This window comes from Betta splendens, chromosome 1, assembly GCF_900634795.4.
Source record: "Betta splendens chromosome 1, fBetSpl5.4, whole genome shotgun sequence".
In the NCBI taxonomy this organism is placed as follows: domain Eukaryota; kingdom Metazoa; phylum Chordata; class Actinopteri; order Anabantiformes; family Osphronemidae; genus Betta; species Betta splendens.
Window position 1 is genome coordinate 6,223,812 of NC_040881.3, and position 25,236 is coordinate 6,249,047.

At 47.5% G+C, this 25,236-nt stretch overlaps 2 protein-coding genes across 2 annotated transcripts in view; both read left to right on the plus strand.

Moving 5' to 3' along the window:
* Positions 1–64: 64 nt before the first annotated feature.
* Positions 65–16,140, plus strand: zgc:154142 (uncharacterized protein LOC555481 homolog). Its single transcript, XM_029152193.3, has 25 exons — positions 65–4,577; positions 5,369–5,499; positions 5,874–5,967; positions 6,593–6,733; positions 6,964–7,061; positions 7,544–7,670; positions 8,078–8,290; positions 8,926–9,141; positions 9,629–9,769; positions 10,325–10,570; positions 10,703–10,888; positions 11,628–11,737; positions 11,860–11,960; positions 12,054–12,331; positions 12,539–12,702; positions 12,783–12,972; positions 13,080–13,298; positions 13,471–13,605; positions 13,710–13,931; positions 14,048–14,221; positions 14,318–14,430; positions 14,523–14,617; positions 14,798–15,087; positions 15,193–15,353; positions 15,710–16,140. Exons 1-25 carry the CDS (start codon positions 4,451–4,453, stop codon positions 15,905–15,907), a joined length of 4,170 nt encoding a protein of 1,389 aa, XP_029008026.1. The 5' UTR covers positions 65–4,450; the 3' UTR covers positions 15,908–16,140.
* A 305-nt stretch (positions 16,141–16,445) lies between these two features.
* The window catches only part of fam13a (family with sequence similarity 13 member A), a 34,493-nt gene continuing 25,702 nt past the window's right edge, over positions 16,446–25,236 (plus strand). The window contains exons 1-7 of the mRNA XM_055508031.1: positions 16,446–16,694; positions 18,889–19,084; positions 19,933–20,142; positions 21,571–21,772; positions 22,780–22,927; positions 24,277–24,360; positions 24,900–24,986. Coding sequence (XP_055364006.1) covers positions 16,668–16,694; positions 18,889–19,084; positions 19,933–20,142; positions 21,571–21,772; positions 22,780–22,927; positions 24,277–24,360; positions 24,900–24,986 — 954 coding nt within the window. The 5' untranslated portion in view covers positions 16,446–16,667. The remainder of the gene's footprint in view (positions 16,695–18,888; positions 19,085–19,932; positions 20,143–21,570; positions 21,773–22,779; positions 22,928–24,276; positions 24,361–24,899; positions 24,987–25,236) is intronic.

The window sequence follows — 25,236 nt, forward strand, 5'->3', positions numbered from 1 at the left end:
TGCTCTCTAATAGTAGGTTCAGGTGCACACGGCACCTCTACAAGTAAATATTATATTATATTATATCCTTTCAGCACTCTGGTAAAATCAACAGTCTTCATCCGAGTGCTTTTGTAGTAAAAATTACAACCTAATTTCTACTTTGCTCCTTGTTTGTACAGGAATAGATATTGGGATAAAACACACTCTTGGGAAGAAGATTCATGCAAAACATCTGACTCACTGTCTAATAATAAAAAGGTTCCTGCCGAAGTGGATCACAGAGTGTAATTAAGCACAAATCTTAATGATGGAGTGTCACATTGTCAGTGAAGCTCTCTCTAACATGACATCAGAATCCTGCCCTTCGTGATGTGAACATGGTGTGAAATGCTGGGCAATAACAGGACGTGTGACCACAACAGGGGAGTGAGGGAGCAGAGGCCGAGCAGGCGGAACGCGCGGGGGTTTTAAAGCAGCGCTCCGAACTGTCAACGTTTCCTCCCGCGTGTCGCCTCTGAGGCGGCGTCGGCTTCTCGCACGCTCGCGCTCGCCGGTGTAACGCTGATCTCAGGCGACTGCTGCTCTCTCTCCTAACGAGCCTGTCGCGCGCCGTTAAGGTCACGGCGAGACGCGCTCACGGCCGAGAGCAGCGCGGGCCGCGGACCCGACCGGTCGCTTGCTGTAAATGGGATCCTTTCGGGTCCCAGCTTTAATTAGCGGCGTTTCAATTTTTAATGACCCCCTGCTCGCTGTGTCATTACGACTGCTTCCCGCTGGGAAGTGCAGATTAGAGGCGACCACAGGGAGATTCGCTCCAGACGAGGAACGCCAGGGGTTACGAGCACCATAGTTACCAGATAATATAGTATAGTGGAGGACCTGCTTTCTGTCTTCACCTCAGTGGCTCATTGTGGGGAACGTCCGGCAGCGCGGCATTTTGCAACTCCAGCTGCCTGAATATCGTCCCACATCAGCTGTGGCAGCCAGAGCAAAGTGTCAGACATGCAAGTGGCAATTTGCAAAAGCAGAACTGTTTCAGTGGAAGCGTCTGTCACCGCCTTGCAAAACATTTGCACCGAACACACTGTACAGGTTTCTCAGTGACATCGCATCAACACAAGCCTTTTACACGCTCAACAGAACCAAACCTTAACTAAAGCGCTTCCCTGTGAGGCAAATGTTATTCCTAGACTGGTTAAAGTGAGTAATGCCTCCAAAAATTCTAAGGTTCCTGTTTTGTTTGATTCCAGTCGTTCTGTGGGAAGTGACGATGGGTCACATCACCTTTGATGCTCTATTTCTTATTTCTACATAAGAGGCTATGGAATAAAACATCAGTCTGCCTGTGTTTCGTTAAATTTTCTAACTTATGACGTATGACACCTATGACACTAACTCACAGCCATGTGCAGCTGAGTAACAGCAGCCCACAGCAGCAGCGTCGTACAGATAAGCGGGGCCTGGTATTAGGATGTGAGATTTGCCTGTCGTGACCCAGTTATGGTCGGGAGCGCGTTCGCGTCCTCCGCTCCGTCGACGCCTCAGCGCTCGCACGGCGTTCGCTGCGTCTGCCGTCGGCGCGGCGTCTGCCCACGGATCAGACCGCGGTGGTCTCCTGTCGCCGAGCGGCCGCTAATGGCTGTTTGCAGATCACATTACAGATTGTGTGGATGGCGGTGGCTAATTAGAGGGCGGCCGGCGATCACGGCGTCGCCCTTTAATTCCACATAATCCAGACTTTGAAAGCGCCCTGGAGGAACGGCTTCTCCTCCGTCTCCTTCGTCCGCCGTGGCCTCACCTTCAACTCCGGCTCACCATCATCACCTTCATCTGGGGCTTCACTCCATCCCAGGTGCTGCTTTGGTGATGGTATCATAGCGGAGGGCGAGCGGAGAGGCCATTGAGGCTCCTGCTTCGCTGATCAGTGTTTCCCATAGAGCTGCTGCTCCGCTCTCCTATTTACCCAGTGTTGTGTTAGCTGCCTGGAAGTGGGGCCCGTCCTCTTGACGGCCGCTCAGCTCCCACCGGAGTATGTGACCTACATTTGTTTGTGGTGCAGTGTTGGGCTCGTGAGTCACTTCCTTTATCAAACAGACAGTTTTTTGCAGCGTACCCTTCTCGTCCCCCCGAACGCCGACTGTTTTGTGCCTTTTTGTGTCTTTTTGTGTCCTTTGGCTTCACGCAGCGCTTCGGAGCTTGAGTCGATCAAAAATGATTTCGCTCACAATACACAATAAAGACACGCACGCGCTTCGATGTATACGCATCCGTGCACAGAGGTCACCTTCCTTGGCTGGGATTGTTATATTATGGTGGACAGATGTGCCCCTAAATCTGTGGTCCCCTGGTGAAGAGAGAAGATTCAAAACGCTGAACAACGACAAACGTGATGCGGAGAAAGAGAGAAAAACAAGGGAGGAAGAGACAAAGAGTGATTAAGGTGCATGAAGACAAACACAAACATGCACAAACAGCACATGTCTATATATTTAATAAACTGATTATTCACTCAGACCATAGGTTTCCACCATCATTTTGCATAGAGGATGGTTTCTCTGCCCCGTGGGAGATGAGCCGCTTTTGTTACGTCGCCTTTTGTCCCAGACAGAAAATGGAAGAAACGTCCTTATCATGAGAGACAAATGAGGAATTTCAGCTTCAAATTTGAATGTACTTTGGCTAAAGTGAGTCCAGGAGATGAGGCTGATGAAACACAATGTTTTTATGGAGATTCGGTCCCAGATGGGGCTCTGGCCTCAAAGCCTTTGTCTGTGACGCCCTGCATTGTCTGCAACACTGCGAAGGAAGTTAATCCTCCTCCTCCTTTACCCGAACAGACAGAAATGAATATTGTCTGTGAAAGGGACACTTTGGAGGGACATTACAGTTCAGACTCCTTCCTTTCAGTCTACATTTCTGGGGTCATGTGGGAGAAATAGTGAGCTTAAGCCCTCGACACTTGCCTGCTGGTAACACAGTGGAACATTTGTGCTATTTGCTCCAGGAAGTAAAAGAGAATTGTGGACTTACAGTCGCCATGTGGTCAGAAACATATCTCTAAATATAGAATAGTGTAGCTCTATGCTCCTGAATGAGTGAACAACCATCTGTTTGTTCATCACATCAGCTTATAAAAACAATGATTGTTTGTTCACAACGTGTTTCCCCGGTGGGAGACTTTTAATTGTTTCAAAGAGCAAAACGCAAACTTGATGGGGGCTGTGTTATGATTTTCACTCCGCCTCTGGATATGAGCTGATACATGAGCGGTCGCCGTCAGGCTGTAGGTGAGCTGCCCACGCTCAGAGAGTGATGTCACAGTTCTGCAGGGATAATAATGAGCATAATTATTTAGTCTAAAAGGGCTGTAATAACTTTATTATAACAGAAGTAATCCACCTTCCATAAATGTCACACAGCAACTCGTGTCATGATCTGAGTGTCCTCACGTTTGGCTCCAGCGGAGATAATCTTTGTCTGATTTAAATCAGATGATCAATTTGCTGCTTGCAGGTGAATACAATAAGTTCTTGGCTATGATAAATAACCATTATATAAACAGTCAAACTGCAGTTAAACTAAAAGAAACCTAGAATGGAGAATGACACCTTATTGTTTCATAATTTACTTCCACCATTACAGGTATAAGTATTGAGTGACACAAGATAAATAAGATTTAGTTACAACTAATGCTTTTAACTATATGCATTTTGCATTTGTGTGCACAGTAGAATCGGTTTATTACTGTATATTGGTTGAAGGGAAGAGTTGGATTAGCTGCATTAGCGCCATTCTCACATTTATTACTTTGGTTTATGACCCAATGACGTGTGAGTAACAGCTCAGCAGAAAACTGAACACAGACCGACAGAGAAGAGCGAGAGGAAAAAGTCCTACGTTCTATATATGTAGAAATACAAAAGGTGCAGTTCACTGGTTTTCCTTCCATTTTTTCATGTTTCACTGCATTTTGCAATCTTAAGCACATTCAAAAGTGTCAAGAGTTCTTCAGATTGCAGACTGAACAACACTTCTAAATGTGTGTGACTGCAGGCTTCACTGCGCGAGATACGACCACACCAGAATCGCTGATGTCAGGTCAGCCGCTGGTGTCTGTTCATTCAAGAACCTTGAATGCAGAACGCCAGTGCTTCCTTCCTCTGTTTCGTTAAAAGTAAAAGTAAAAGTAAAAGTAAAAGTAAACCAACAATTCTGCCCTTTGCCATTCGCGTCTATCGGTTTTCCATCCTGATAACCTCCAGATTTGGACATCGGCACCGTCACTACTCATTAACCTGCTGCTGAAAAGCTGTATTACCTGCAGCTGAGTCGCATTAATCTCACTCTCGGCGTGAGTGAGCTCAAGGTTCACCTGTGCTGTCAGGTCAGATTTACCCCCCGACCTGCCTTATGTTGGTATCAAGCCGGTGAATTGAGCCACACGCAGTTGACTGTGAAACAATTCAAGATGGGTCAGAGATTGAGAACCCTGGAAAAGGTTCTGATCGTCTGCTTCGTGGCCGTGACCTGCGCCTGCCTCGCCCTCGTAGTCGTCGACTTGGTCCTCGACGCCGACTCCTCTGTTCAACCAGAAGGTGAGAGATTACGCTCAAAATGCGTTGTGTTATTTCAGTCATGCATCTACATCATGCGCGGTGAAGACACCACTAATGGACTGATTCTGGGAGTTTTGGCCTGTCTTTCTAAATGCTTGGTGCATTTGGGATAAAAACATGAGTGTATGCATTAATGGTGAAGAATACTGTCATAGTAGTCGTTCAGGATGGAGGCCAGTCTATGTTAAACGTCCATGAAAAACTAGAGGACACCCACCTGTCAGCTGATTGATCCTCTATCTAAGCCAACTCCTCACATGCTGGATTCATTCATGCACAGTGTAAATCCAGCTGTTTAATCCCTGAGATGCATTCAATTTGTCACCGCCTCAAAAATAAGGGATCCTTGTTTTCCAAATAGAACAACAATATCGTGTTCTATCCAACCACAAGGGAGACGTGCTGCTACTGTGGAGGGCGACAGGCCGTACAATCAATGTTTTTTTTTTTAAGGCACCTCAATTTATTTGAATTTTCCATCATGATTTTCTGGAAAGATTTATTTGTTTGTAGTTTTCCCTGCAGTGAATTTAAACTCTTACAGTTGAAGGGGCAGTGGTTTTGGTCCTTTTGTAATCATCAAATTATCTTCTGTTTGCAAGACTGTCTGTCTGAGCAGTTGGGTTCAGCCCCAGCTTGTTAGTGTCAGCCTTTAGCAGCAGCGCCTCTCCAGGTTCTGTAATATCAAATAATTGTCCGCCAGTTTAGGATATAAAAACGTAGCGTAAGGATGATGAATACCCAACGCCCCTGTTTTCCTGCGCGTCCAGGACCTCCCTCAGGCTGTGGTGGCCCCCGGCAGCTGTCTGGAGACTCAGGAACCTTCACCAGCTGGAACTACCCGAACAGCTACAACAACGGCAAGAGCTGCAGCTGGGACATCACCGTGGACCCCGACAAGGTGACGGCACGCGAACGCAGAAACGTGCCCGTGATCGACTGCTGGGTAAAAAACGGGGGCCCCATTGGCGGCGTGCAGAGGCTCCAGCCGCCAGAGCGTCCACTCACGCGTCTGTTGCGAATGAGGGCATGTTCGCAGACAGATGGCTGCCTTGTCTCCGCTTCCTTCAAAACCAAAGCCTTGATGCTTGTTTGCTTCCGATCTCGTCCCGGCCGCCCGTCTGGCTGCTTTGACATCCACGCGTATAAACATAAGCAGGAGGCGCTCAGACTTCACACTGGAGCTGCCTTCCCTGTCAGCGGCGCGTCTTTTTATCAGCTGCTCACATTTACAGATGAATAATTAAACCCCCCGTTTTCATGCTTCTGCGGCAGGTGATCCATCTGTGGTTTGAGGAGTTCGCGTTGGAGGAGACCCAGCTTTGCGGAGCGGACTTCGTCACACTGCGGGACTCTCTGGGAAACATAGGTACAGTATTGATTTGATCGCGTGGGAGAGAGATGCGTTCAAGGCGGACGCATGGAAACGTGTGGCGTGCACGCTCACATTTAGCCCGCAGAGCTACAGCGTGAAGCTGAGGGGGTTGAGCCCTGATGTCAGGCCCGTTTGAGCCCATCCACCCGTGCACGGACGGATCCAGCTAGCGCCGGTCGGCTGCACGCCGCGCCGCTCACAGTAACACTGGCCCCAGAGCTTCACCCCGCAGTTTGAAACACAAACGGCCTACTTTTCTGTGGGAGAGCGGAATCAATGGACACAGACACAGAGGAGAGAGGCAGTAGAAAGAATCCAAATCCAAAGCCCTTGTTCCTGGCAGGAATCAACTGGGTTTTATAAATTGGTACAATATTTATTAGTTGCCATAAATTAATTAAATTACCAACTGCTATTTGTTCTACCAAGCAGGGGATGCTGGCAGATTAGGAGACAATGCTTCTCATTCCCTTCATCCGTTTTGCTTGTGGCTTTTGTTCCCTTTTTAGTTTTTTTTTGTTCGACTTAACGTAACGATTTCTCCAAATTATTTTCAGAGGAGTGAGTTGTGTCTGATCTCACTGCTCCTCGTTCCCGTTGTTTTTTGCTCTGCCTGTAGGTAAATACTGTGGCTACACTAAGCCGAAGCCGGTGGTGACGCTGACAAACCACCTGACGGTGTTTTTTGACACCAACGACAGGAAAACAGACCAAGGTTTCAAGGCTCATTACCGAGCTGTGGCTCCAGAACTCGCATCAGGTAAGTCAGTGACTTAAAATCATGCAAATCTTCTTAGCTCAGGTATTACACTGGATGCCTGTCTGGTAAATGACTGACCTAGAAAGTAAAGGCACGGTAGAAGGGATGGGTGTTTGCTAAAGACAAGGATAAGAGAAGGGAGCTGAAAATGAGGTAGGCAGGGGGGGGTGGGGGGGACGGGGGGGGTTGTCTGACAGCGGAGCTCAACTGTCCTCCATCCCTGCTGCCAGAAATAGCTGGAGCCGGTGGCTTTCTTCAAGGTGACCAGGGAGACCTGATGACCCCCGGCATCCCTGAGCACAACTACCCGAACGGAGCACTGTATCAGGTAAAGACACACACAGCAACAGGTTTGTCTGCCGCCACCGTGACCCATGCAATGTCTGTGGATTTCAACGCAATCATACACAGAGGGCAGCGTTTGTGGTCTGGGTGATGAATGCTTTTAATTAAATCATCATCTCGTTAGAGAGGGAGGTTTTCCTCTCCACGGTTGCTGTCAATTTGTAATTAATTACATTTAAATGCTTGGTGTATGTGGGATTTGTTGGGTTTAGTTGTGTAAGGTCTTAAACCTTGCCTTGTAAAGTGCCTTGAGATGACTCTGCTGTGAATTGGCGCCAGGTAAATGAAGTTGAATTGACTTTAACCGAATGAAGGTCATCACCTGTTCAGTTTGCAGCGGGAGAAGAGATGTGGGATCAGACAGTGGCTCAGGCTGCAGCTGATGACCATGAGACGAGCAGCGACGCTTACAGTCGCTTTGTTGACTGGCCGAGTTGTGCGTTTAATTCGTTGTTCTCGGTTTAGTGGCTGATCACGGTCCCTGAAGGGGAGCGTGTCCGGATCACATTCACCTCCTTTGACCTGGTCCCTGAGGTCTGTGGAGACTTTGTGGAAATCTATGACGGCAGCAAAGCCGGCTCCTCTTCACTAGGTGAGAACGACTCAACGTGGTTTCTCTACTTTTGGATGAACTCTTTAAAAGGGATTTTAAAACATATCTCAATGTTTCGACTCGTCGGGGAAGTTTTAGTCAAAGCAGGAGATGTGATAATGAAGCAAATAGATATGTAAGAACTTCAGAATAGACTGTGGGCTTTGTTCAACATTAACAATGCCAACTGTGCAGATGCATGAATAAAAGATGAGCTCAATTAAAAGTTTGAGAAGTGGAGTCTATTTTAAACCAAATGAACTTAAATCGGCCCACAGACTTCACTGTAATGACTGATCTAACGATGTATTACTGACAGTTATCTAAACTAAAGGTCAGGGATTTGCTGTTGTTTTATGGAGGATATGTCAGTGCTCCTTTTAAAACCCGTCTTATGTCCATTAAAGGTAAAATGTGCGGCGGGAAGGTGCCAAAGCCAGTGGAGTCCAGTCACAACTCCATGGTGGTCCGCTTCAAATCTGACCACACTCTGACTTCAAAGGGATTCAGAGCAACTTTCACCAAGACCAGTCTTCCCCCTGTGGTTGTTCCTACCACAGCAGAGCCCACAACCACAGCCAGCCCCACCACACAAGCCCCCCTCCCCCCCACCACCTCTGGTAAGAATGCTCTCCTACCGTCACGTCGACTCAACCAGCTCCAGGTTCACTGTGCTCATAAACTCTGTATCATTCTGATGCTTTTGATTCATTAATGATGCTGTTGTAACATTAAAAGTGACCAGTAAAGCCCTCATTTGTTAGCTGTTATCAGCTTTAAGCTGGTTAGGCTTAAGAACTATTGCCAGTTATGTGCTGAAGGTTCGTAAAGATGCACAATAAAGTATAATCTCGTTATCTATGTTCTCGTATTATCTCCAGCCGGGCCTTGTTTCCCGGCCAAGGAGAACTTGCTGATGCACCTTACATAACCGTGACGCCTCCTCGTGCAGTTTTCAGTGCACAGCTCTAATCAGGCGACAGCTACCAAATAATGATGAATGCAAAAAGAGGGGAGAAATCCCCCTTGAGGTTTTTTTTTGCTCATTGCTGTATTAAAGGTATTGGCAGACAGACGGTTTTCTCATGTGACCAATTAAGGACTTACATAATGAGTCATTCATAGGGCAGTTTTGAATCAAAGTGAGCTGATCCCCGTTAAATGGCTCCACACAGGAAGCAAAGCGTTTGATCCGGCTTCCTTCCCTTGCTTTAGAATGACATGATACCTTCCCTACTCTGTTGCTACTGGGCAGGAGGTGATGGCCCAGTAATCCTCCAGGGACGTAAAGGAGTGATCCAGTCGGTGGGATTCCCAAATCCATACCCTGCCAACGCAAACAGCTCCTGGAAGATAAGCGTTCCCAAAGGGTTCCTGGTTGAGCTGCAGATCACTGACATGGCCATCACAGGAGAGACTGGGCTGTGCAAAGAGGACAAGCTGGTCGTCTCAGATCGGTACAGTGTTCTAGGTGAGCGACGTCAGTCATCTTCCTGCTCCTTGACTGGCACCTGTCACGCCACGGTACAAGCCAGTGTCGACACAAGCTAGAAACTCGCCCTTTTCCTCCATTTTCTTGCACTTAGAAATCCAATGAGGGTCCAAGATAAACAAGTGGTCAGATAATAGGACTTTTGATCTGGCTTTTGAACAACTTTAGCACTAGAGCACGGCTCAATATCTGCCACCTGCAGTAAAACACTGGAGCCCAGCTAACAGTAAATTGCCTCTCCTTATTATTCAGTTCAGTGGCTGCAGTCAGGCTGATACGGCTGGGTTCTCATGGGCCAAGACTCAAATAGGGGGCGAGACTTGTCCTGGGGTGTTTGTGTGTGAAATGCAGAGAGGAATAGGAAGCTGACACCGCAGGAGATCAGGCATGCGTCCGAAGCCGTCTCCTCACCCGCCTCCTCACCCGCCTCCCTCCCACCCCTGACCTTCCCCTTCCTCGTTTTCAGGCACGCACTGCGGCTTCATCCTTCCGCCGCCGGTGTTCAGCGCCGGCGACACGATATCTGTCGCCTTCCAGTCCGACGGTCGCCTCACAGACAGAGGATTCTCCGCCAAGTGGGAGGCGGTGTATCCGGAAGACATTGCAGGTACGGCGCACACACAACCAACACGTCCACACCTCAGGCACACGTCGCCATGAGCGACTATACACAACTATAGTGTTCTCCCAACACCTGCTGTACAAATGAGGCCCAATCTGACCTAAACATGGTGACTAAACCTTGACACCTGCTGATTCACGGCTGCACCTGAAAACACAGGTACCGTGTGAAGACATGAAGCAAGATAAAACTCTGTTATCCTCTTCTTTATCATTTGTATCAGGCCAATAATAGAGTCCGCGTAAGATCACGCGTAAAAGTCATTTATCAGAATGTGATTATAGGGACTGTCACCTGCTGCTTATCGCGTAGGCACAACTCTGTAGCCTGTCAGCTATTTTTCTATCATTATAAACCATTATTGATCATTTACTAGCGGAGTCATAATGGGCAAAACTGTATGTATCGCTGGTCTGTAAAGAAGTAGTAGATGGAATGAAAAGTGAATCCCATTGATTGTTGAGGCAGATTCGACAGCATGTCTACACGTACACGTCTCTAATTATGATCCCACACCTCTTCTCCGACTCCTCGTTTCAGAAATTCAGGGCTGTGGCGGTTTTTCCCGAGAGCAAATGGGCATCATCACATCCCAGAACTGGCCTATGAACTACAAGGCCAACACCGAGTGCATGTGGAACATCGCGTTGCCTTTGGGGAAAAAAATCACACTGACTTTTACAGACTTTGACCTGGAAGCCGAAGACATTCTCCTGTCTAAATGCTTGGACAGCCTGGTGGTGTACGACATCAACAGTTTGACTAACGCACTGCTTAAAACACATGGTAAGTTCAAGATCACAAACTCCCTTTTTGAACCAAACCAATAAAACTGGGCATCTTTACTGACTTCTATCTGTCAATTAAAAGTTGACACCAACAGTTAAAGTGACAAACTATTCTTTCAATCCATCATAGGCCCATTTTGTGGGACAAAGCTGCCTGGTCCCATCCAGACCAGAGGCAACAAGTTGATGATTCGCTTCCATTCCGACTTGTTTAGTGAAGCCAAGGGCTTCAGAGCCTTTTGGTCAACAGACTCCAGTGTGCCCGTTCCCACTGAGCCACCTACGCCACCCAACCCCTGGGACAGCATCCCCATAGGTGGAGTATCCAGGTTTTAGCACAGCAGCAATAGACATTCTACACAAGTCACTGTAAACTCAATACAGACACAAAAGCAGATACGCAGTACGTACAGGATTGACTGACAGAGTAATATTGTGTAATAATCACATCCTAAATAATCAATAGATTTGACCCAAGATATTTTTATGGTGAGACCTGAGCAGAGCAGACTGACATCAACACTTTTCTAACAGCTCGTCAGCTGCCGCACAGACATGTGCTTTGTATCAGCCTGATTCATGCTTCCTCATGCTTCTGGCTGCGTGTCATCTGATTCCTATTCTTCGCCCAGTGGCGAGCCCCAGGTGGTCCGGGCTTCTGCTGAACCACGTGCTGAAATAGAGTTGGGTTAACCCTCGCCCAGGAGAAAGGAAGACAGATGAAGGGAGAGAGTGCGAGATTAGTGACGTTGATGAATTGACACGAGGAAAAAGAAGCTTTTCTTTTGATTAACAATGTGTTGTGTTAAAGGGAGTCCTTTTTTGGACCCATCTTTAGAGCGAGAGCACGGTTTCACATATGAGTACATGCAAACTAGACATAGAGGAACACAGTTCTCTGCAGCCAGTCAGTATCAACAGCTGCTTTCTTGCAATATGAGGACAGTTACCTGCAGGCTAATGTCTACTCCTGCAAACAAGCAGACGTAGTCATGAGCACACAGCTCCATAGACACAGAACACCTTTCATTGACTTCCTCTACCACCTTTTGTAGACTGGCCAAGTCCATGTGGGAGACCACAAGTTCCTCCCAACATTGTGTCACGCATAGTGAACGGTGAGCCGGCCAGGCCACACTCTTGGCCCTGGCAGGTATCCATGCAGGTGAGGAATGCTTCATCCTAGACTCATTTCAAGGACTGAAAAGCAAATTGACATTAAACAGCTGATTAATGATGAATATATTGACTTTCTGTACTGATCATCTTCTCTATACATGTGTCCAGGTGTGGCCATCTAGTCGCCCTGAGCCTAGTTTCTCCCATACCTGTGGTGGTACTCTTATCCATAAGAACTGGGTACTTACAGCAGCCCACTGCTTCATAAGGTAAATGCTTCGACGGCCGACAGTCGTCACGGTGGAGTGGATTCTGTGTCTAAACTGGACAGTGAGGGATTCTTGTGACCATCTTGTACCCAGGTACGCGGACGAGCTGCAGCGCTGGCGCATGTGCGTGGGCAAACACAACCTGACCTTCACGGAGCCCAGCGAGCGCTGCTTCAACGTGTCCGGGATCTATCGCCACGAGGGATTCAAGTATCCCAGCGTGCCCACCGTGGAGTTCGACATTGCCCTGGTCCGGCTGGATGGGGACGTGACGCCCAGCGCCCACATCTCATTCGCCTGCCTTCCCTACAGCGGAGAACAAGTCCCTGCGGGGAAGAAGTGCTACGCCACCGGCTGGGGAGATGAGACTGGTGCATTTTAGCTTGATGTTCATTAGTAGCCTGCACATTTCTCCACATTAGCTTATATCCATCAACCTTATATTTCTTCTGTTAACATCTGATTGTCGTGCAGCTCTCCTGCCCTCTGCTGGATTTAATGTGCACATACTGTGTTTACGCTCTTCATTTGCCCTCGCTAGCACTATATTAAGTCTGACTGTATATGTATATCATCAGGTAACTCACTGAACCCTAAAGCTGCAGAGGCCCTCAACCAGGTCGCGCTCCCCGTCGTACCGTACGACACTTGCAAGAGGATGGATTACTGGTGGTTCCAGGTCAAGACCTCCATGATCTGCTGTGGCTACACGCTGCCCGATGAACTCAAGTCCGTCTGTCAGGTGAGGTCCCGATTCACATCGTTGTGTCAACCACGGTTTAGGTAAAACTCAGTTTGAATGCTGATTCGTGACTTTAACAGGGAGATTCCGGAGGTCCCCTGGTGTGCCAGGATGCTGTACTCCCGGGTCACCCATGGGAAGTTCAGGGTATAACCAGCTTTGGCCCCGTCGGATGCATTATGGATAAGAAGCCATCTGTGTTCACCCGCACCTCCGCGTACATACCCTGGATCGAGAATGTTATTCGCAGGGACATCTACAGCGAGCACAGTACGACACCAGACGGTCCACACGGACCCACTTTGCTCGGATCTTCTGTACATGCGGGTGTAAGTCCAAGTTTTCGCTCATCTTCTCCCTCTCTTCTCCCTGTGCAGCATCCGGCTGTGGCGGCCCAAAAGACCTGAGTGGCACAGGTGGCACTGTCTCCTCTATGGGTTACCCTGGCAGCTACAACAACAAAGCCCGGTGCCAGTGGAACATCCAAGTACCCACAGGCAAACTTGTCCACCTCCAGTTTCACAATTTCTCCCTGGAGGAGACTCAGATGTGTTTAAATGACAAAGTCAGCCTCTCGGACCGGATCGGAAACCTAGGTGTGTGTGTATCAGCTTCCAGATGTCCCATCATGCACTGCAGTTGTAGTCTGCCATTACTGTACAATATGTATGATACTGTCTTCCATAGTACAAATGCTGACAACTGAATATAAGTACAGGTTTCAATCACGTGAATTTAAGGTGAAAACTAACTGCTGTCTCTCCTCAGGCACCCACTGCAGCCATGAACCTCCTCAGGACCTGGTGAGCGAAGGAAACAGGCTTCACATCAGCTTCTCCTCCAATGACAAGGTGGTGGACACTGGCTTCACAGCCACATGGAGGGCTGTGGATCCCACAGACGGTACGTAACAGAGGGGAGGGGTTTGAACACTGAAAGACAAGCCTCCGAGGCAAAATGTCTGACGTTGGTCTTGTCTTCCCTCCACTTTTGTGAACACGCTGTAGCTCCTTGCGGAGGGAGCTTCACCGGCGCTCAGGGTGAGCTCACGTCTCCTAACTGGCCCGGTTCCTACCGAGCCCAGTCCGTGTGCACGTGGCGCATCACCGTTCCTTCAGCGACAGCTGTGCGCGTGAACTTCACTGATTTTGAGCTGCAAACCGCAAACCTGTTGGGAAACTGTGTGGACTACGTGGAGGTCTTCAGTGGAGACGGCACGGAGTCCGTCGGTAGGTTTTTGTACTACTGTTTGTCTGTATTTAATGCACTTGTTAGCGTTGATGACTTAAATGTTGTACTTTATTGATTTACGGTCGTAAAAACGAGTCCATTTATCGTTGTTCAGGTCGATTCTGTGGATTTACTGCTCCGCCCGACCTTGTCATACCCAGCAACACCGTCATCATACGCTTCCTGAGTAACGCCGCCAATCAACAGAAGGGTTTCCGTGGTAACTGGAAGGCTGTAATCCCATCTTTACCGCATCTAGCTCCTAACCAGTGGGAGGACATCACTATCAGTGAGTCTGTCTGTGAAAGCTCTGTCTATATTAAGCTGAAATTTTATTATTATAACAGTGTTCAAACTCATTCAACTGTATATTTTCTCTTCTCAGATTGGCCAGAAAATTGCGGCAACCCAGCAGTGAAGCCTAACACAGCCGCCACGAGAGTAGTCAATGGGGAAGAGGCCACCCCCCACTCGTGGCCCTGGCAAGTCTCCATGCAGGTGAATAAACTTCCATTTCTTGGTGGACCTGACTGACTAACAGTGATGGATGACTGTTGTTACTGAGTCAAAGGTGTATTTCTCCCATCCAGGCTTCACCGATGGCCCCCATCCCTTACATGCACGGTTGTGGCGGTTCTTTGATTCATGAGGAATGGATCCTAACAGCTGCTCACTGCTTCATGTTGTAAGATATGACAGGCCTGTTATTAATATTATGTTTTTATCAGTGTATCAGAGCAATGATAAACCAGTGTAACAATGATGAAGAGGATGCTTGTAACAAATCAACATCATAAATGTAAAAGATGAGCTAAATTAGCATCTCAGGTTTGCTTTTCTCTTAAATTTCCCACCCACTTGACAGCCCCCTGAACACACCATCCTTCTGGCGCATGTGCCTGGGGAAGCACCACATGAATTCCTCCATGGACGTCCCCTCGGCCGAGGCCTGCTATAAAGTGGACGGCATCATCCGCCACGAGGGTTTCGTCTACGAGCAGGACCGCAGCGACATCAGCAACGACGTGGCCTTGGTCCATTTGGCCCGTCCTGTCGCTACGACGAGGGAGATCAGCCCCGTGTGTCTGCCCGCGCCTGGGGCCGTGCTGCCTGCAGGGACGCCCTGCTTCGTCACCGGCTGGGGAGACGAGAGAGGTAGAGTCGCTATTCTAGAGTGGGAGACAAAGGCAGTGGGACATTTATATGCAAATGCATACTCCACCAACATAATTCGTGCATTCGTTGATGCTTCTGTCTCAGGTAACCTGTTCCCTAGAGTGTCTGAGAAGCTGAATCAGGCAGCCCTTCCTGTTATTGACTTCCCCACCTGCAGTCAGCCCGAGTACTGGTGGGACACCCTCAGGCCCTCCATGATCTGTGCTGGCTACGAGTCCCCAGACGAGCTCAAGTCAGCTTGTCAGGTGAGAGAATGAATTCGGTCTCGCGAAAAGAGCATCATTATAGAAACCACTAATACGTGTGTATGGGGAGAAGTCTTTCCTTAACCCTAATTATGCTACGTGTTATTATATAAGCACGCTGGCCTCTAATGATGGGATTCTTTTATGTAACACGGTTTTGTTTGTGATTACAAAAGGCTGCCCCGTTTTGCGGCGTAATTGGACAGAGGAACATAGAAGCATTATTTGTTCGCTGTAATGAGCGACCCAGCAAGCAGCATGGGAAGATTAGGAATTCAGAAAAGCACAGTTGGAGATGTATTTCTACACATAGCTTGCTGGTCCACCTTCTCACCCGAGGCCTGTCGCTCCCGCAGGGTGATTCTGGAGGCCCCCTGTCCTGCCCCGCTGCCGACACAACCTGGGAGCTTCACGGCGTGGTCAGCTTCGGGCCTCTGGGCTGCATCAGAGACAAGAAGCCTTCAGTGTTCACCCGGGTTTCTGCCTTCAGTGACTGGATCAACAGCAGCATCAAGAAATTTATACATGAAAATGGACAAGAGCACTTCAGCTAATATTCTGATGTCAGTCTTTTCCTCATATTTTTGTCTTTTGGACCAAATGTGCCCTTTCATGTTGGGTTTGCTCCCTTCTGCTGATAAGATTTAGTTCAAAAATTTGAACTACTCTGAACTGACTCATTATGTAATATTTTTGAGAGATAATTGTTTTAGAACCACTTTTATCTCATCATCATATTTTATATCATCATATATACAGTTATTGCAAATAAGTTTTGCTATTTTTTTTAATTAATTTAATTAATCCAATAATAATGCACTAAACAGCATTTTGTAGTAAATACATGTAATGTTATATTAATTAAAGTATCACCACTGAAAACTGACTGGCCTTGTGATTCATTATAACATTACAGTTCCCTCCTCCTTCCCCCTGATTTGCAGATGAATCCTGCAGACACGCGTTTAAAGTTTGGGGGTTTTAAGCCCGCCGTCACGTGACCCGGACAACCAGCCAATGGCAGAGCTCGGCTCAGATTTCAGCCTAGGAGGAGTGAGGGGGAATGAAGAGGGAGGAAGAGACGGAGACAAGCGCTGATCCGCGCGCGTGGGTCGGACACAAAGTAGTTTGCCGGCACTGACAGCTTTGCTCTCCGGCCTCTTTCGGCATGGATTACCCGCTCGGTGCTTTTGGAGTGTGTGGATGGCCCCGTTCGAGGTGAGGGGAAGGCTTGGTCCCGGAGCAGAGTGAGGCGCGAGGACAGCGGCTCTTTTCCCCTTGATCTTCGCCTCTGCAGACTCCTCCTGTGGCACAATGGGGGCAGGAGCTCTGACCATCTGTGTGAGTAGGAGCCTCCACTCGCTTCTCCTCCAGCCTGTGATTAAGGCCTGAGGAATGCATGATGCCGGGCTAAACGCTGGGCTGCTCTAAAAACTCTCCCTGCCTGTATTAAAACTGTTCAAATACTACATCCATAACAGAAATACTAACAGAGGGAGCAGCCTTTACACCTTCACTGTAGCTTCACATTTTTTCCTAAGCTCTAACTTTTTCCAGGCCGCCGTCCAGTTCCCCGGTGAAGTCACTGGTTCCCATTATAAAAGAAAATGTGCCTTTAAGCATTAAAACACGGGTGTGTGTGCTTTTCCAAAGCTATGAGAGGCTTCTTTTAGCTGAGCAGCTGTTCCGTGTGGGGCTTGCTGTGCTTTTGCTACCAGTTGCTCCAGTGACCACCCACAGAGGGAGAGGAGGAGGAGGAGGAGGAGGAGGAGGGGTAAGGGCAGGGAAAGAAAGGCACACATGCTTGGGCACGCTATCCCATAATAAGTTACAGGCACAGGAAGATGGCCTATCTTCCTTCCTGTTTGCTTGTTTGCACAAAGATGTTTAAATAAACATACATTTCTCCATTCAACCCGGCAAGAGAAGCTCGTGAAGGAGACATTTACTGACACCTCTTAGAGAAAATGCAGCTCAGTGCTGTGTAGACAATAGGTCAGCGTCACAAGGTGTGGTGAGACAATATCTGAAGGTTGATGGGAGGGATGAAGGGGATGAGGACTATTAGGCTAATCACAGCAGGCTGGCGTGAATGGCTTTAATACATGAAACGCTGGAGCACTAATGAGTGTGTCCCTGGATGCTGTGTGTGACACACACTTTTCCGGTGCAACGGTCAGGGTTCGGTCATCTGACCCCCGGTCTGTCACGGCATTGAACCCCTGGTGTGTGCATGTGTGGGTGACACCACAGATTTAGGGGACATCTGCTCCGTAGGACACAACACACACCAGCTCAGACGGGCTTAACGCTCGGCATGAGCAGTCGCACGAACTGTACACACACATACACATACGTGAAGCTCAACTAATCATAGTGCCATGTTTCTGGGTCCTCACATCAAGACTGAGGGTTAAAATATGTCAGTGCTGCGCAGCCCATTAGCCCGATGTTTTCATCAAAGCACGGAGCAGTCAAACACACAACTGAAGCCTTCTTAATTAACACCGGCTCAATTTATTCACCTGTCGGAGAGTGGGTGACTGAGCATCGTTAGCGCCTGTAAAAGCCACTCGGACGCCTGTTTGAGCGGGGACGCGTTCGTGCCGGAGCATCTGCCGGGGCACAGATCCTCCTTAGTCATATTAGCGCCATCTGCCAGGTGGGTTCTAATCAGCCGCCGACTTCTGCCTCGCAGGGGCGGGTTCTCCTCCGCAGCGTTCTCAGCGAGAGGCGCTCTCTGCCTCCGGAGCGGCGCCGGGGCCGAACCGCAATCAGGGCCTCGCGTTTCACCGCATGGGTGAGCTCACGCGTTTGAAGTGGTGAACTCGGGCCGAATGACGGGGTGTCACGTGGCGGTTGCTATGGCGACGGGAGGAAAACTGGACTCTGAATCTGTGTTGCCCTGAAGTGCAGTAAGTTCTGCGTACTGAGCAACTGCATATTAACTAGGACCCACAAGTGGAATTGTTGTACACACTTCCTTTTTTAGTTTAAAGTGAATATGTTGTTGTTTTTAAACCTTTCAGCCATTTTGAATAAGACAGAACTGAGAACTGTATTTCTTTTCTTTATAATGAGCCTTCTCTTGCTTGTTTGTAGAGTCCAGCTTGCGTGTGATGTTGATCCTTCCAGTTCTCAGTCTCCACCTCTCCATCCAAATCAATAGGCAGAGTTGATAACGCTTCTCATCTCTCCTGAACAAGTCCCCGTGTACATTCGCACTGCGGGCCTGTTTGTGGAGGTGCGCGTGTCACTCAGGCGATGCCAAAGGTGTTGCGTGGTAACCTGATATTTGTCGTGGCAACACATGCACTCCCAGCCCTCCCCTTTCCTCTTCCTCTCAGCACACACTGTCCTCTAAGTGCAAGATCCGACGGCGTGAGGTGTGCATATGTGGGGACACCCCCTCGCACCATCACGCACACCTGTCACGTGCGGCGCGGAGGCGAGTGAGCCTCGGTCCTTCAGGAGCAGCCTCCAACCTGATGCCGACTTCGGCGCTGACTGCTGCTCTCTGCTCCTCTCCCCGCAGCACAATAAGACAGCGGTGCAGGTTAAAGAGGACATGAAAAAGATGGTGCAGATGCCCATACTGCGGCCGAGGGCGGTGGCGGCCAAGCACACCAAGCTGTTCGGCGTGTCCCTGTTTGAGCTGCGGGACCAGGGCCTGGTGCAGGACGGCGTCCCGCTGGTGGTGCGCAGGATGGTGGAGCATCTACGCAGCCATGGTGAGGAAACGCACGGCGTCGTCAGCTACAGCATCTCTCAGGACAAATCACTTTTTAATAAAATATATTTACAAATCTGATAATAGTTTCATTATAACAAAACAATGTGTTTTTTTTAAACCTGATCAAATCCCATGAGGATCATAATATAAAGACAATTTATAACACACGCTGTGTCTTCTGGTTAGTTAAAGCACAAGTTAGTGTCATTAGTAGCATTTATTTATTATTATTTATTGTATTATAGGCAAGTTTTTACAGTATGTGTTTATTTTTGTCAGAGGGAAAATAATAAAATCATTATTAATCTTCTTTTAGGATCATTGCACAATAAACAATAATGATGATAAACAAGCAATTCAAGCAGTTACTATGATGAGGGCATAAAACTACCCTCATCTAATAAAATCCTAGTGCTGCACGTCTTGCTTTGACCTGTTTCGTGATTTGCTGTAGTTCTGCTGTTTGTCCACTAGATGCTGGTATAAGGAAGCAGAACTTGCTCTGTTTGGCTGCTCAGACATTTGGATGCGTAGGGTTGTGTGTGATATTCTTTGCCACATCACATCACGGAAGTAGTGGTGGAACTGTTGCTGTTCCCTCTACTTTGTTGGAAGGTCCTGTTTCAAATGATCCAGTTTACTGTATGTCAGTTATTGCACTTGAATGATGCACCTACAGAGATGCTTTTACTACTACTAATATGTCTCATATACATTATATGTCCACTATAGAAAGCAAGCTGAAGTTGTGCTTTAGGCGGTCGCCCTCCTTGCATATCTTAATGAATTATTCATAGACAGCGTGGCTCCCAATCCCAACCATAAATGCTGCTCCGATTTCTCCAGCCCTGCGTCAGGAGGGCCTCTTCAGGGTGAACGGGAACGTCCGGGCTGTGCAGAGCCTGAAGCTGCGGCTGGAGGGCGGCGAGGACGTGGACCTGCTCTCTGAATGTGACACCTGCACGGTGGCCAGCCTGCTCAAACAGTATCTGAGGGACCTTCCCGAGGGCTTGGTGAGCTCCACGGTCCAGCAGCAGCTGATTCGGCACCACCAGGGTAGGAGCACTTCCTGTTTACCAGACGGCGTTAACCCAGTTCTACCCGACAGGCCTATTTTTGAGGCTGATGGTGTGTTACAATGATCCCACCAGATCGAATACATCAAAATGAGCCCAGAATAAAAATCATGTGACACCTATCCTGTATAAGTGTCCAGAATGTGATACTCTCACAGCAGCATTGTAAATATCTGGGTCGTGATTTGATGATAAGATAATCTATATTTAGCTGCTGGTCATCTGAACTATGCCGTGCGTTCAAAGGCACTGCTGCATCAGTCGTGTTTGAGATGCAGCCTGTGAGGTTAGAGGAATGATGGACCTGCCAGTAAATCTCAGAGGTCGCACAAGGTAAAAGGAGTCATCTGGAAAAGGAGGAGTCTGTGCTCACGCTCTCTTATCCTGGGTTTAATGTTTTTAAAAGGACAAGGGCACATCTTGGCTGCTGTATTCATTTTTCCCTCCCTTCATATAAATATCCGTCTGTGTTTTCTGGGCTACGGCCAAGTGCTGCATTGGCAGAACACTTTTTGATGCATGACTTGGCCGTGACTACTGAATAAAATGACTCCTGGTACTTTGGGAAATTGTTTTGGCCAAAAGAGAAATGAATGCCAGACAGTGTAGATTATGTAAATACTACAGTATGTGTGCAGAACAGGATGTGTTGTTACTAGAGACAGATATTTTTATGCTGTACTGCCCAAATTAGCCCACAGTTTCCTGAAATAAGTAGTTTTGCAGCCACTTATTGTGCACATTGGAATAAAGCCAGCATAGAAATGACACACTGTCCCTTTTAAATAAATCATTGTTCTCTGTTATTTCTCATGTACAATATTTACTCATTTCACATTTGTTGCAAAAAGGATCAGAAATGACAGAAATGCGTAGCAGTTTGAACACAGTATGGACTTTATTCCGGAGGAACAATGGTGGCTGTGAGGCCTCTAAGCCCCTCTGCACCCTGAGACGTGCACACGTCCACGCTTAAGTAGACGCACGCTCGCCACGTTTGCGTCATTCAGGATCAGAAGGAGTGTCTGTTTATCCAACTCTGACCCATTTATGTGTGCTGAGTAATAGCATCAACATATTTGCCGGCTCTTTGCTCTAATGCCCACGTATTACTAGCTAGAGGCAGGTGGACGGGGCGTTCACTGGCCGCTGGAAAAACGCGGGCGAAGACCATTTGCAGACGTTTAATATCTGAACTTTGCCTAATCATTAAAGGTCTATTTATGTTGTCACACATGGTGAAGCGCTCTGAGATGATCAGCGTGAATAGAGTTAAAGGAAGCGCCAGGTCAAGTGCCGGATCATGTTTCGGCTTCTCTGCCAAAGTCTGTGTGCTGGATGTTTTATTGATTGAGTGCCTGTCATCCTCACGCGTGACCCGTCCGGGCATCTTGTCGCGTGTCTGCAGAGAGTGACAGCGCGCATGATGATGATGATGATGACGATGACCCTTGGTCAGATATGAGACACCTGCTCCAGCAGCTTCCAGACGTTCACCACAGCCTCCTCCGCTACCTCTGCCACTTCCTCACCCTCGTTGAGTGCAACCGAGAGGACAATCGCATGACGGCCCTCAACCTGGCTACTGTGTTTGGACCCAGTGTCTTCCAGTAAGTCTAACTTTTATCCCTCTGTAACTAACAGTAAAACAGCTGTGTGACATGTGAGCAATGCAAAGAGCCACAGCAACTAAGGGTAGTTCTGTGAGACTCACGTTTCACTCGAGAGCCAGATTATTCTCTGGTTTCACTATACAGCACGTGAGCATCTCTGACGTGGAATCTGATATTCAGAGTCTCAGAAGGAAATTGTAGAAGATCTCTCAAAACAGACTTGATGCCAACATTTATGGAACATCTAATAATATACCAACGTAAACAGAACTGGCAAATTCCTTTTATTGTGAATTTACTCTGTACCGGTCCCGTGAAAGTGTGAATGTATAACCAGCAGGAGGCGCTCTATCTTATTTAAAATGACTCCTTTTATTAAAACGAGGCTTCTGATGAAATAGAAAGAGGTCGCGTGCGATGTTTTTAAAATGGTTGGTTTCTCATACATCAGATCAAATGGAATATGTGGACGATGATGCCTTGACCTGCATTAACTCCTGAAGTCAAATATTTAAGCCGAAGTAAGGCCTTAAATTCCATTCAGTTTAGGTTATTGTTTAAGGTTTTAGGTTTAGGTCATTCAGGCTCCACTGATGAGACCAGTGAACGGTTTTGAATTAAATGTCATATGACATATCATAAACACTTCGACCTTGATGTGTTTTCCAATGTTACTCTGATGATCAGAAATAAATCGTGTAGTCACTGCTTCCCTGCAGCTGCTGCTGTAAGTACCTCTGTTCTCACCAATCTATTTATGAGGGCTTTACAGCATGTTGCAGTGTAGACTCGTAATTTACTGTGGCAGAGCTGCTGTCCAGTTTGGTAACTGGTGGACAGCTGCAGTAATAAACCGCTGTGCTCCGACTGTCTCGCTAATGAGCTTGACTCATTTTTAACTTTAGTCCCAGTAGACTATAATAAAGGATAAAAAAGATTACAGTTTATTTACAATTTGACCCAATTGTTTTTTTGTTTCCTGTGTCCTCTCTGAAACTTCTCAGTGTGACTCCGGGTGTGGAAGCCATGAAAGACCAAAACATCTGTAACAGTATCATGGTGAAGCTCATCCAGAACTACGAGGACATCTTTGAGCCGGACCTGGACCAAGAGCGATGCACAGAGGAACTATCAACCCTCATCATTGTCAAGGTGTTGTTGTATACGCATTGGAGCAGCAGATGCTAATGTTTGCATGAAATAGATCAGTGACGGAGGTCATTACAATGCAGCCTCGCTGGCAGGACAACGGGCTGTGACTCACGCTGGCTGTTTCTTCCCCCTGTGCCAGTTTCTATATTCTGACTTCAGCCGTATTGATCTCCTTCACAGCTGCTTTGAGCCTCTGGTTGTTGATTTATGTTTGATCTCACGATAGGCGCTGCCTTTATTGATTAGCTTGTTTGTCTGCTCCACTGTTTTTTTTTTCTGGCAACCTCTGCCTGCAAGGAACAAGCACAACACAGCAAACCATCCATGTTGAAATGATCAGGCCTTTATTTATCAAATTTGTTTAAGGAAAAAATAATTTTCAGAAAGCTGAAATTTTATGCATCACATACATTTATAAAATGGACAATTCTTAATAATATTTCGAAAAAGTATTTATTTCACAGCTTTATTCTCTGTCCTGTAACACTATGCACAACACAAACAGTTCATGACATCACATGTTCTTTTACACATTACAACATCTTCTGCATTAAGTTTGTCCAACAAAAAATGTACAAACATTAAAGCATGCACTTCCATGTATGAAGTACATCTCCTGCACCAGGCCAGTGTCCACCACATTGTTGATTGACAGCGGTGTTACTGGTGAGAACACGCTGAAACGCGGTCCGTCTGATGCAACCACCCCGCGCTCTCTCACCTCAGCACACACGCTGCGTGCGCTCCATGATGTTCACCATGCACGCTGCTGAAGCTTTAAATGATTTCACAGATCGAGTGATTGCATGGAATAATAACTGATGAAACCCAGTTCACAGGTAGCGCTGACTCAACACACGACATTCGGTCATTCTGTAATATCATGTGCAGTGACTAATGTGAGCAATGTCCCTGACATGTTATGAATGCTGACAAGGCCACTGCCACATGAAACCCTGCTGACCCACAGGAAATCCCTTAGTCAGAATAAGATCATCTTACGCGCAAACATCCACACATACACAAATAGGGCAACATATACATACAGTGTGTACATGCACACGTGGACCTCAGGGCCTGATCTTTCACCTAATGTCTTTGAATGCAGCACACGCTGCCCCACATGGCGCTGGAGACGAGCAGGAAGCGTGCATAAAGGTGTTTATGTGAGTCTGACAATGCAGATTTTCAGCCCGTTGGAGCTATTCCTAACCATGTTGTCAGGTAAAGATAGAACACAAAACCAGGAAATCCACTGAAGCTATCCCCATACTCCAAAAAGATACTGAGCATCTGATAAATATTGTTTTTACTGTGCCACCGTGTCTCAACTCTGCGTCTCGTCCTAGGAGACACGTGTCACCGACGAGGACACAAACAAGTCGCCCGCTCACCTCCACCCGAGCACACGGACAGCAGCTCCCAGGATAAGAGTGCGTGCTCGGATCCCGTCTTTGTTTACGTGTTCCTGTGACGGATTCTGTGCTGTTGTTGTTTATGTGTCCCATTCCCGTATCAAGCCTCCATAACTCCTTACACACGCAATTATTAAGGCAACATGTTTTGGAAGAGCTTGTGCCACCGCCAAAGACATTTCTGTGTGACTTGTAGATTAGTATTTAAGGTCATTAAGTGTAAATAGACACTGACTTTACTTCTACGTAACACTTCTTGTGTCTCTTATTATTTAGAAAGAGCTTCTTATACTGACTTAGGGTGGATTAAGCCGATATCACATGCGCTGCAGTATTTTTAGACTTTAGTGGCTGTGCATATAATATTAAATTTAGCATTCAGTGCAGGGATCAGTGCTAAGCTGTTGCCTGACTGTTTTCATGCTCAACCGTGTCGCTTTGTTAGAAATGCCAATTGCTGTGTGAGTGCATGTGTTCATAATGGAGGAAACCTATGAACGTGCAAGTCTTCATTCATGAACATTTTTTTTTAATTCTCCTTCTATGCGTTCTCCAAGGTTGGACAGAAAAACCCAGCTGAGGATTCAGAGCACCCGGACAAAGCCTCTATTAACACAACCAGAGCCAGAACGAGGACGAAGAAGGTAACGCTCGTAGCTGTCAGTAGTTGTCATAAATGTTTACTGCACTTTATTTCTCACTCATCCCTATAAACACTTCCTGCCATCTTATCGCGGCTATGCTGCAGTGCTGATTAGCTGATTAGTGTCATCTCATGCCGCATGGCCTCGCCGCCTCGGTCACGTGCTGTGATTTGATAGAAGCAATCTGCTTCTAGAGCCGCAGGTGAAGTAAGTGTGGGAACGGGATGCTTCCACACTGTGCTACGGTTTC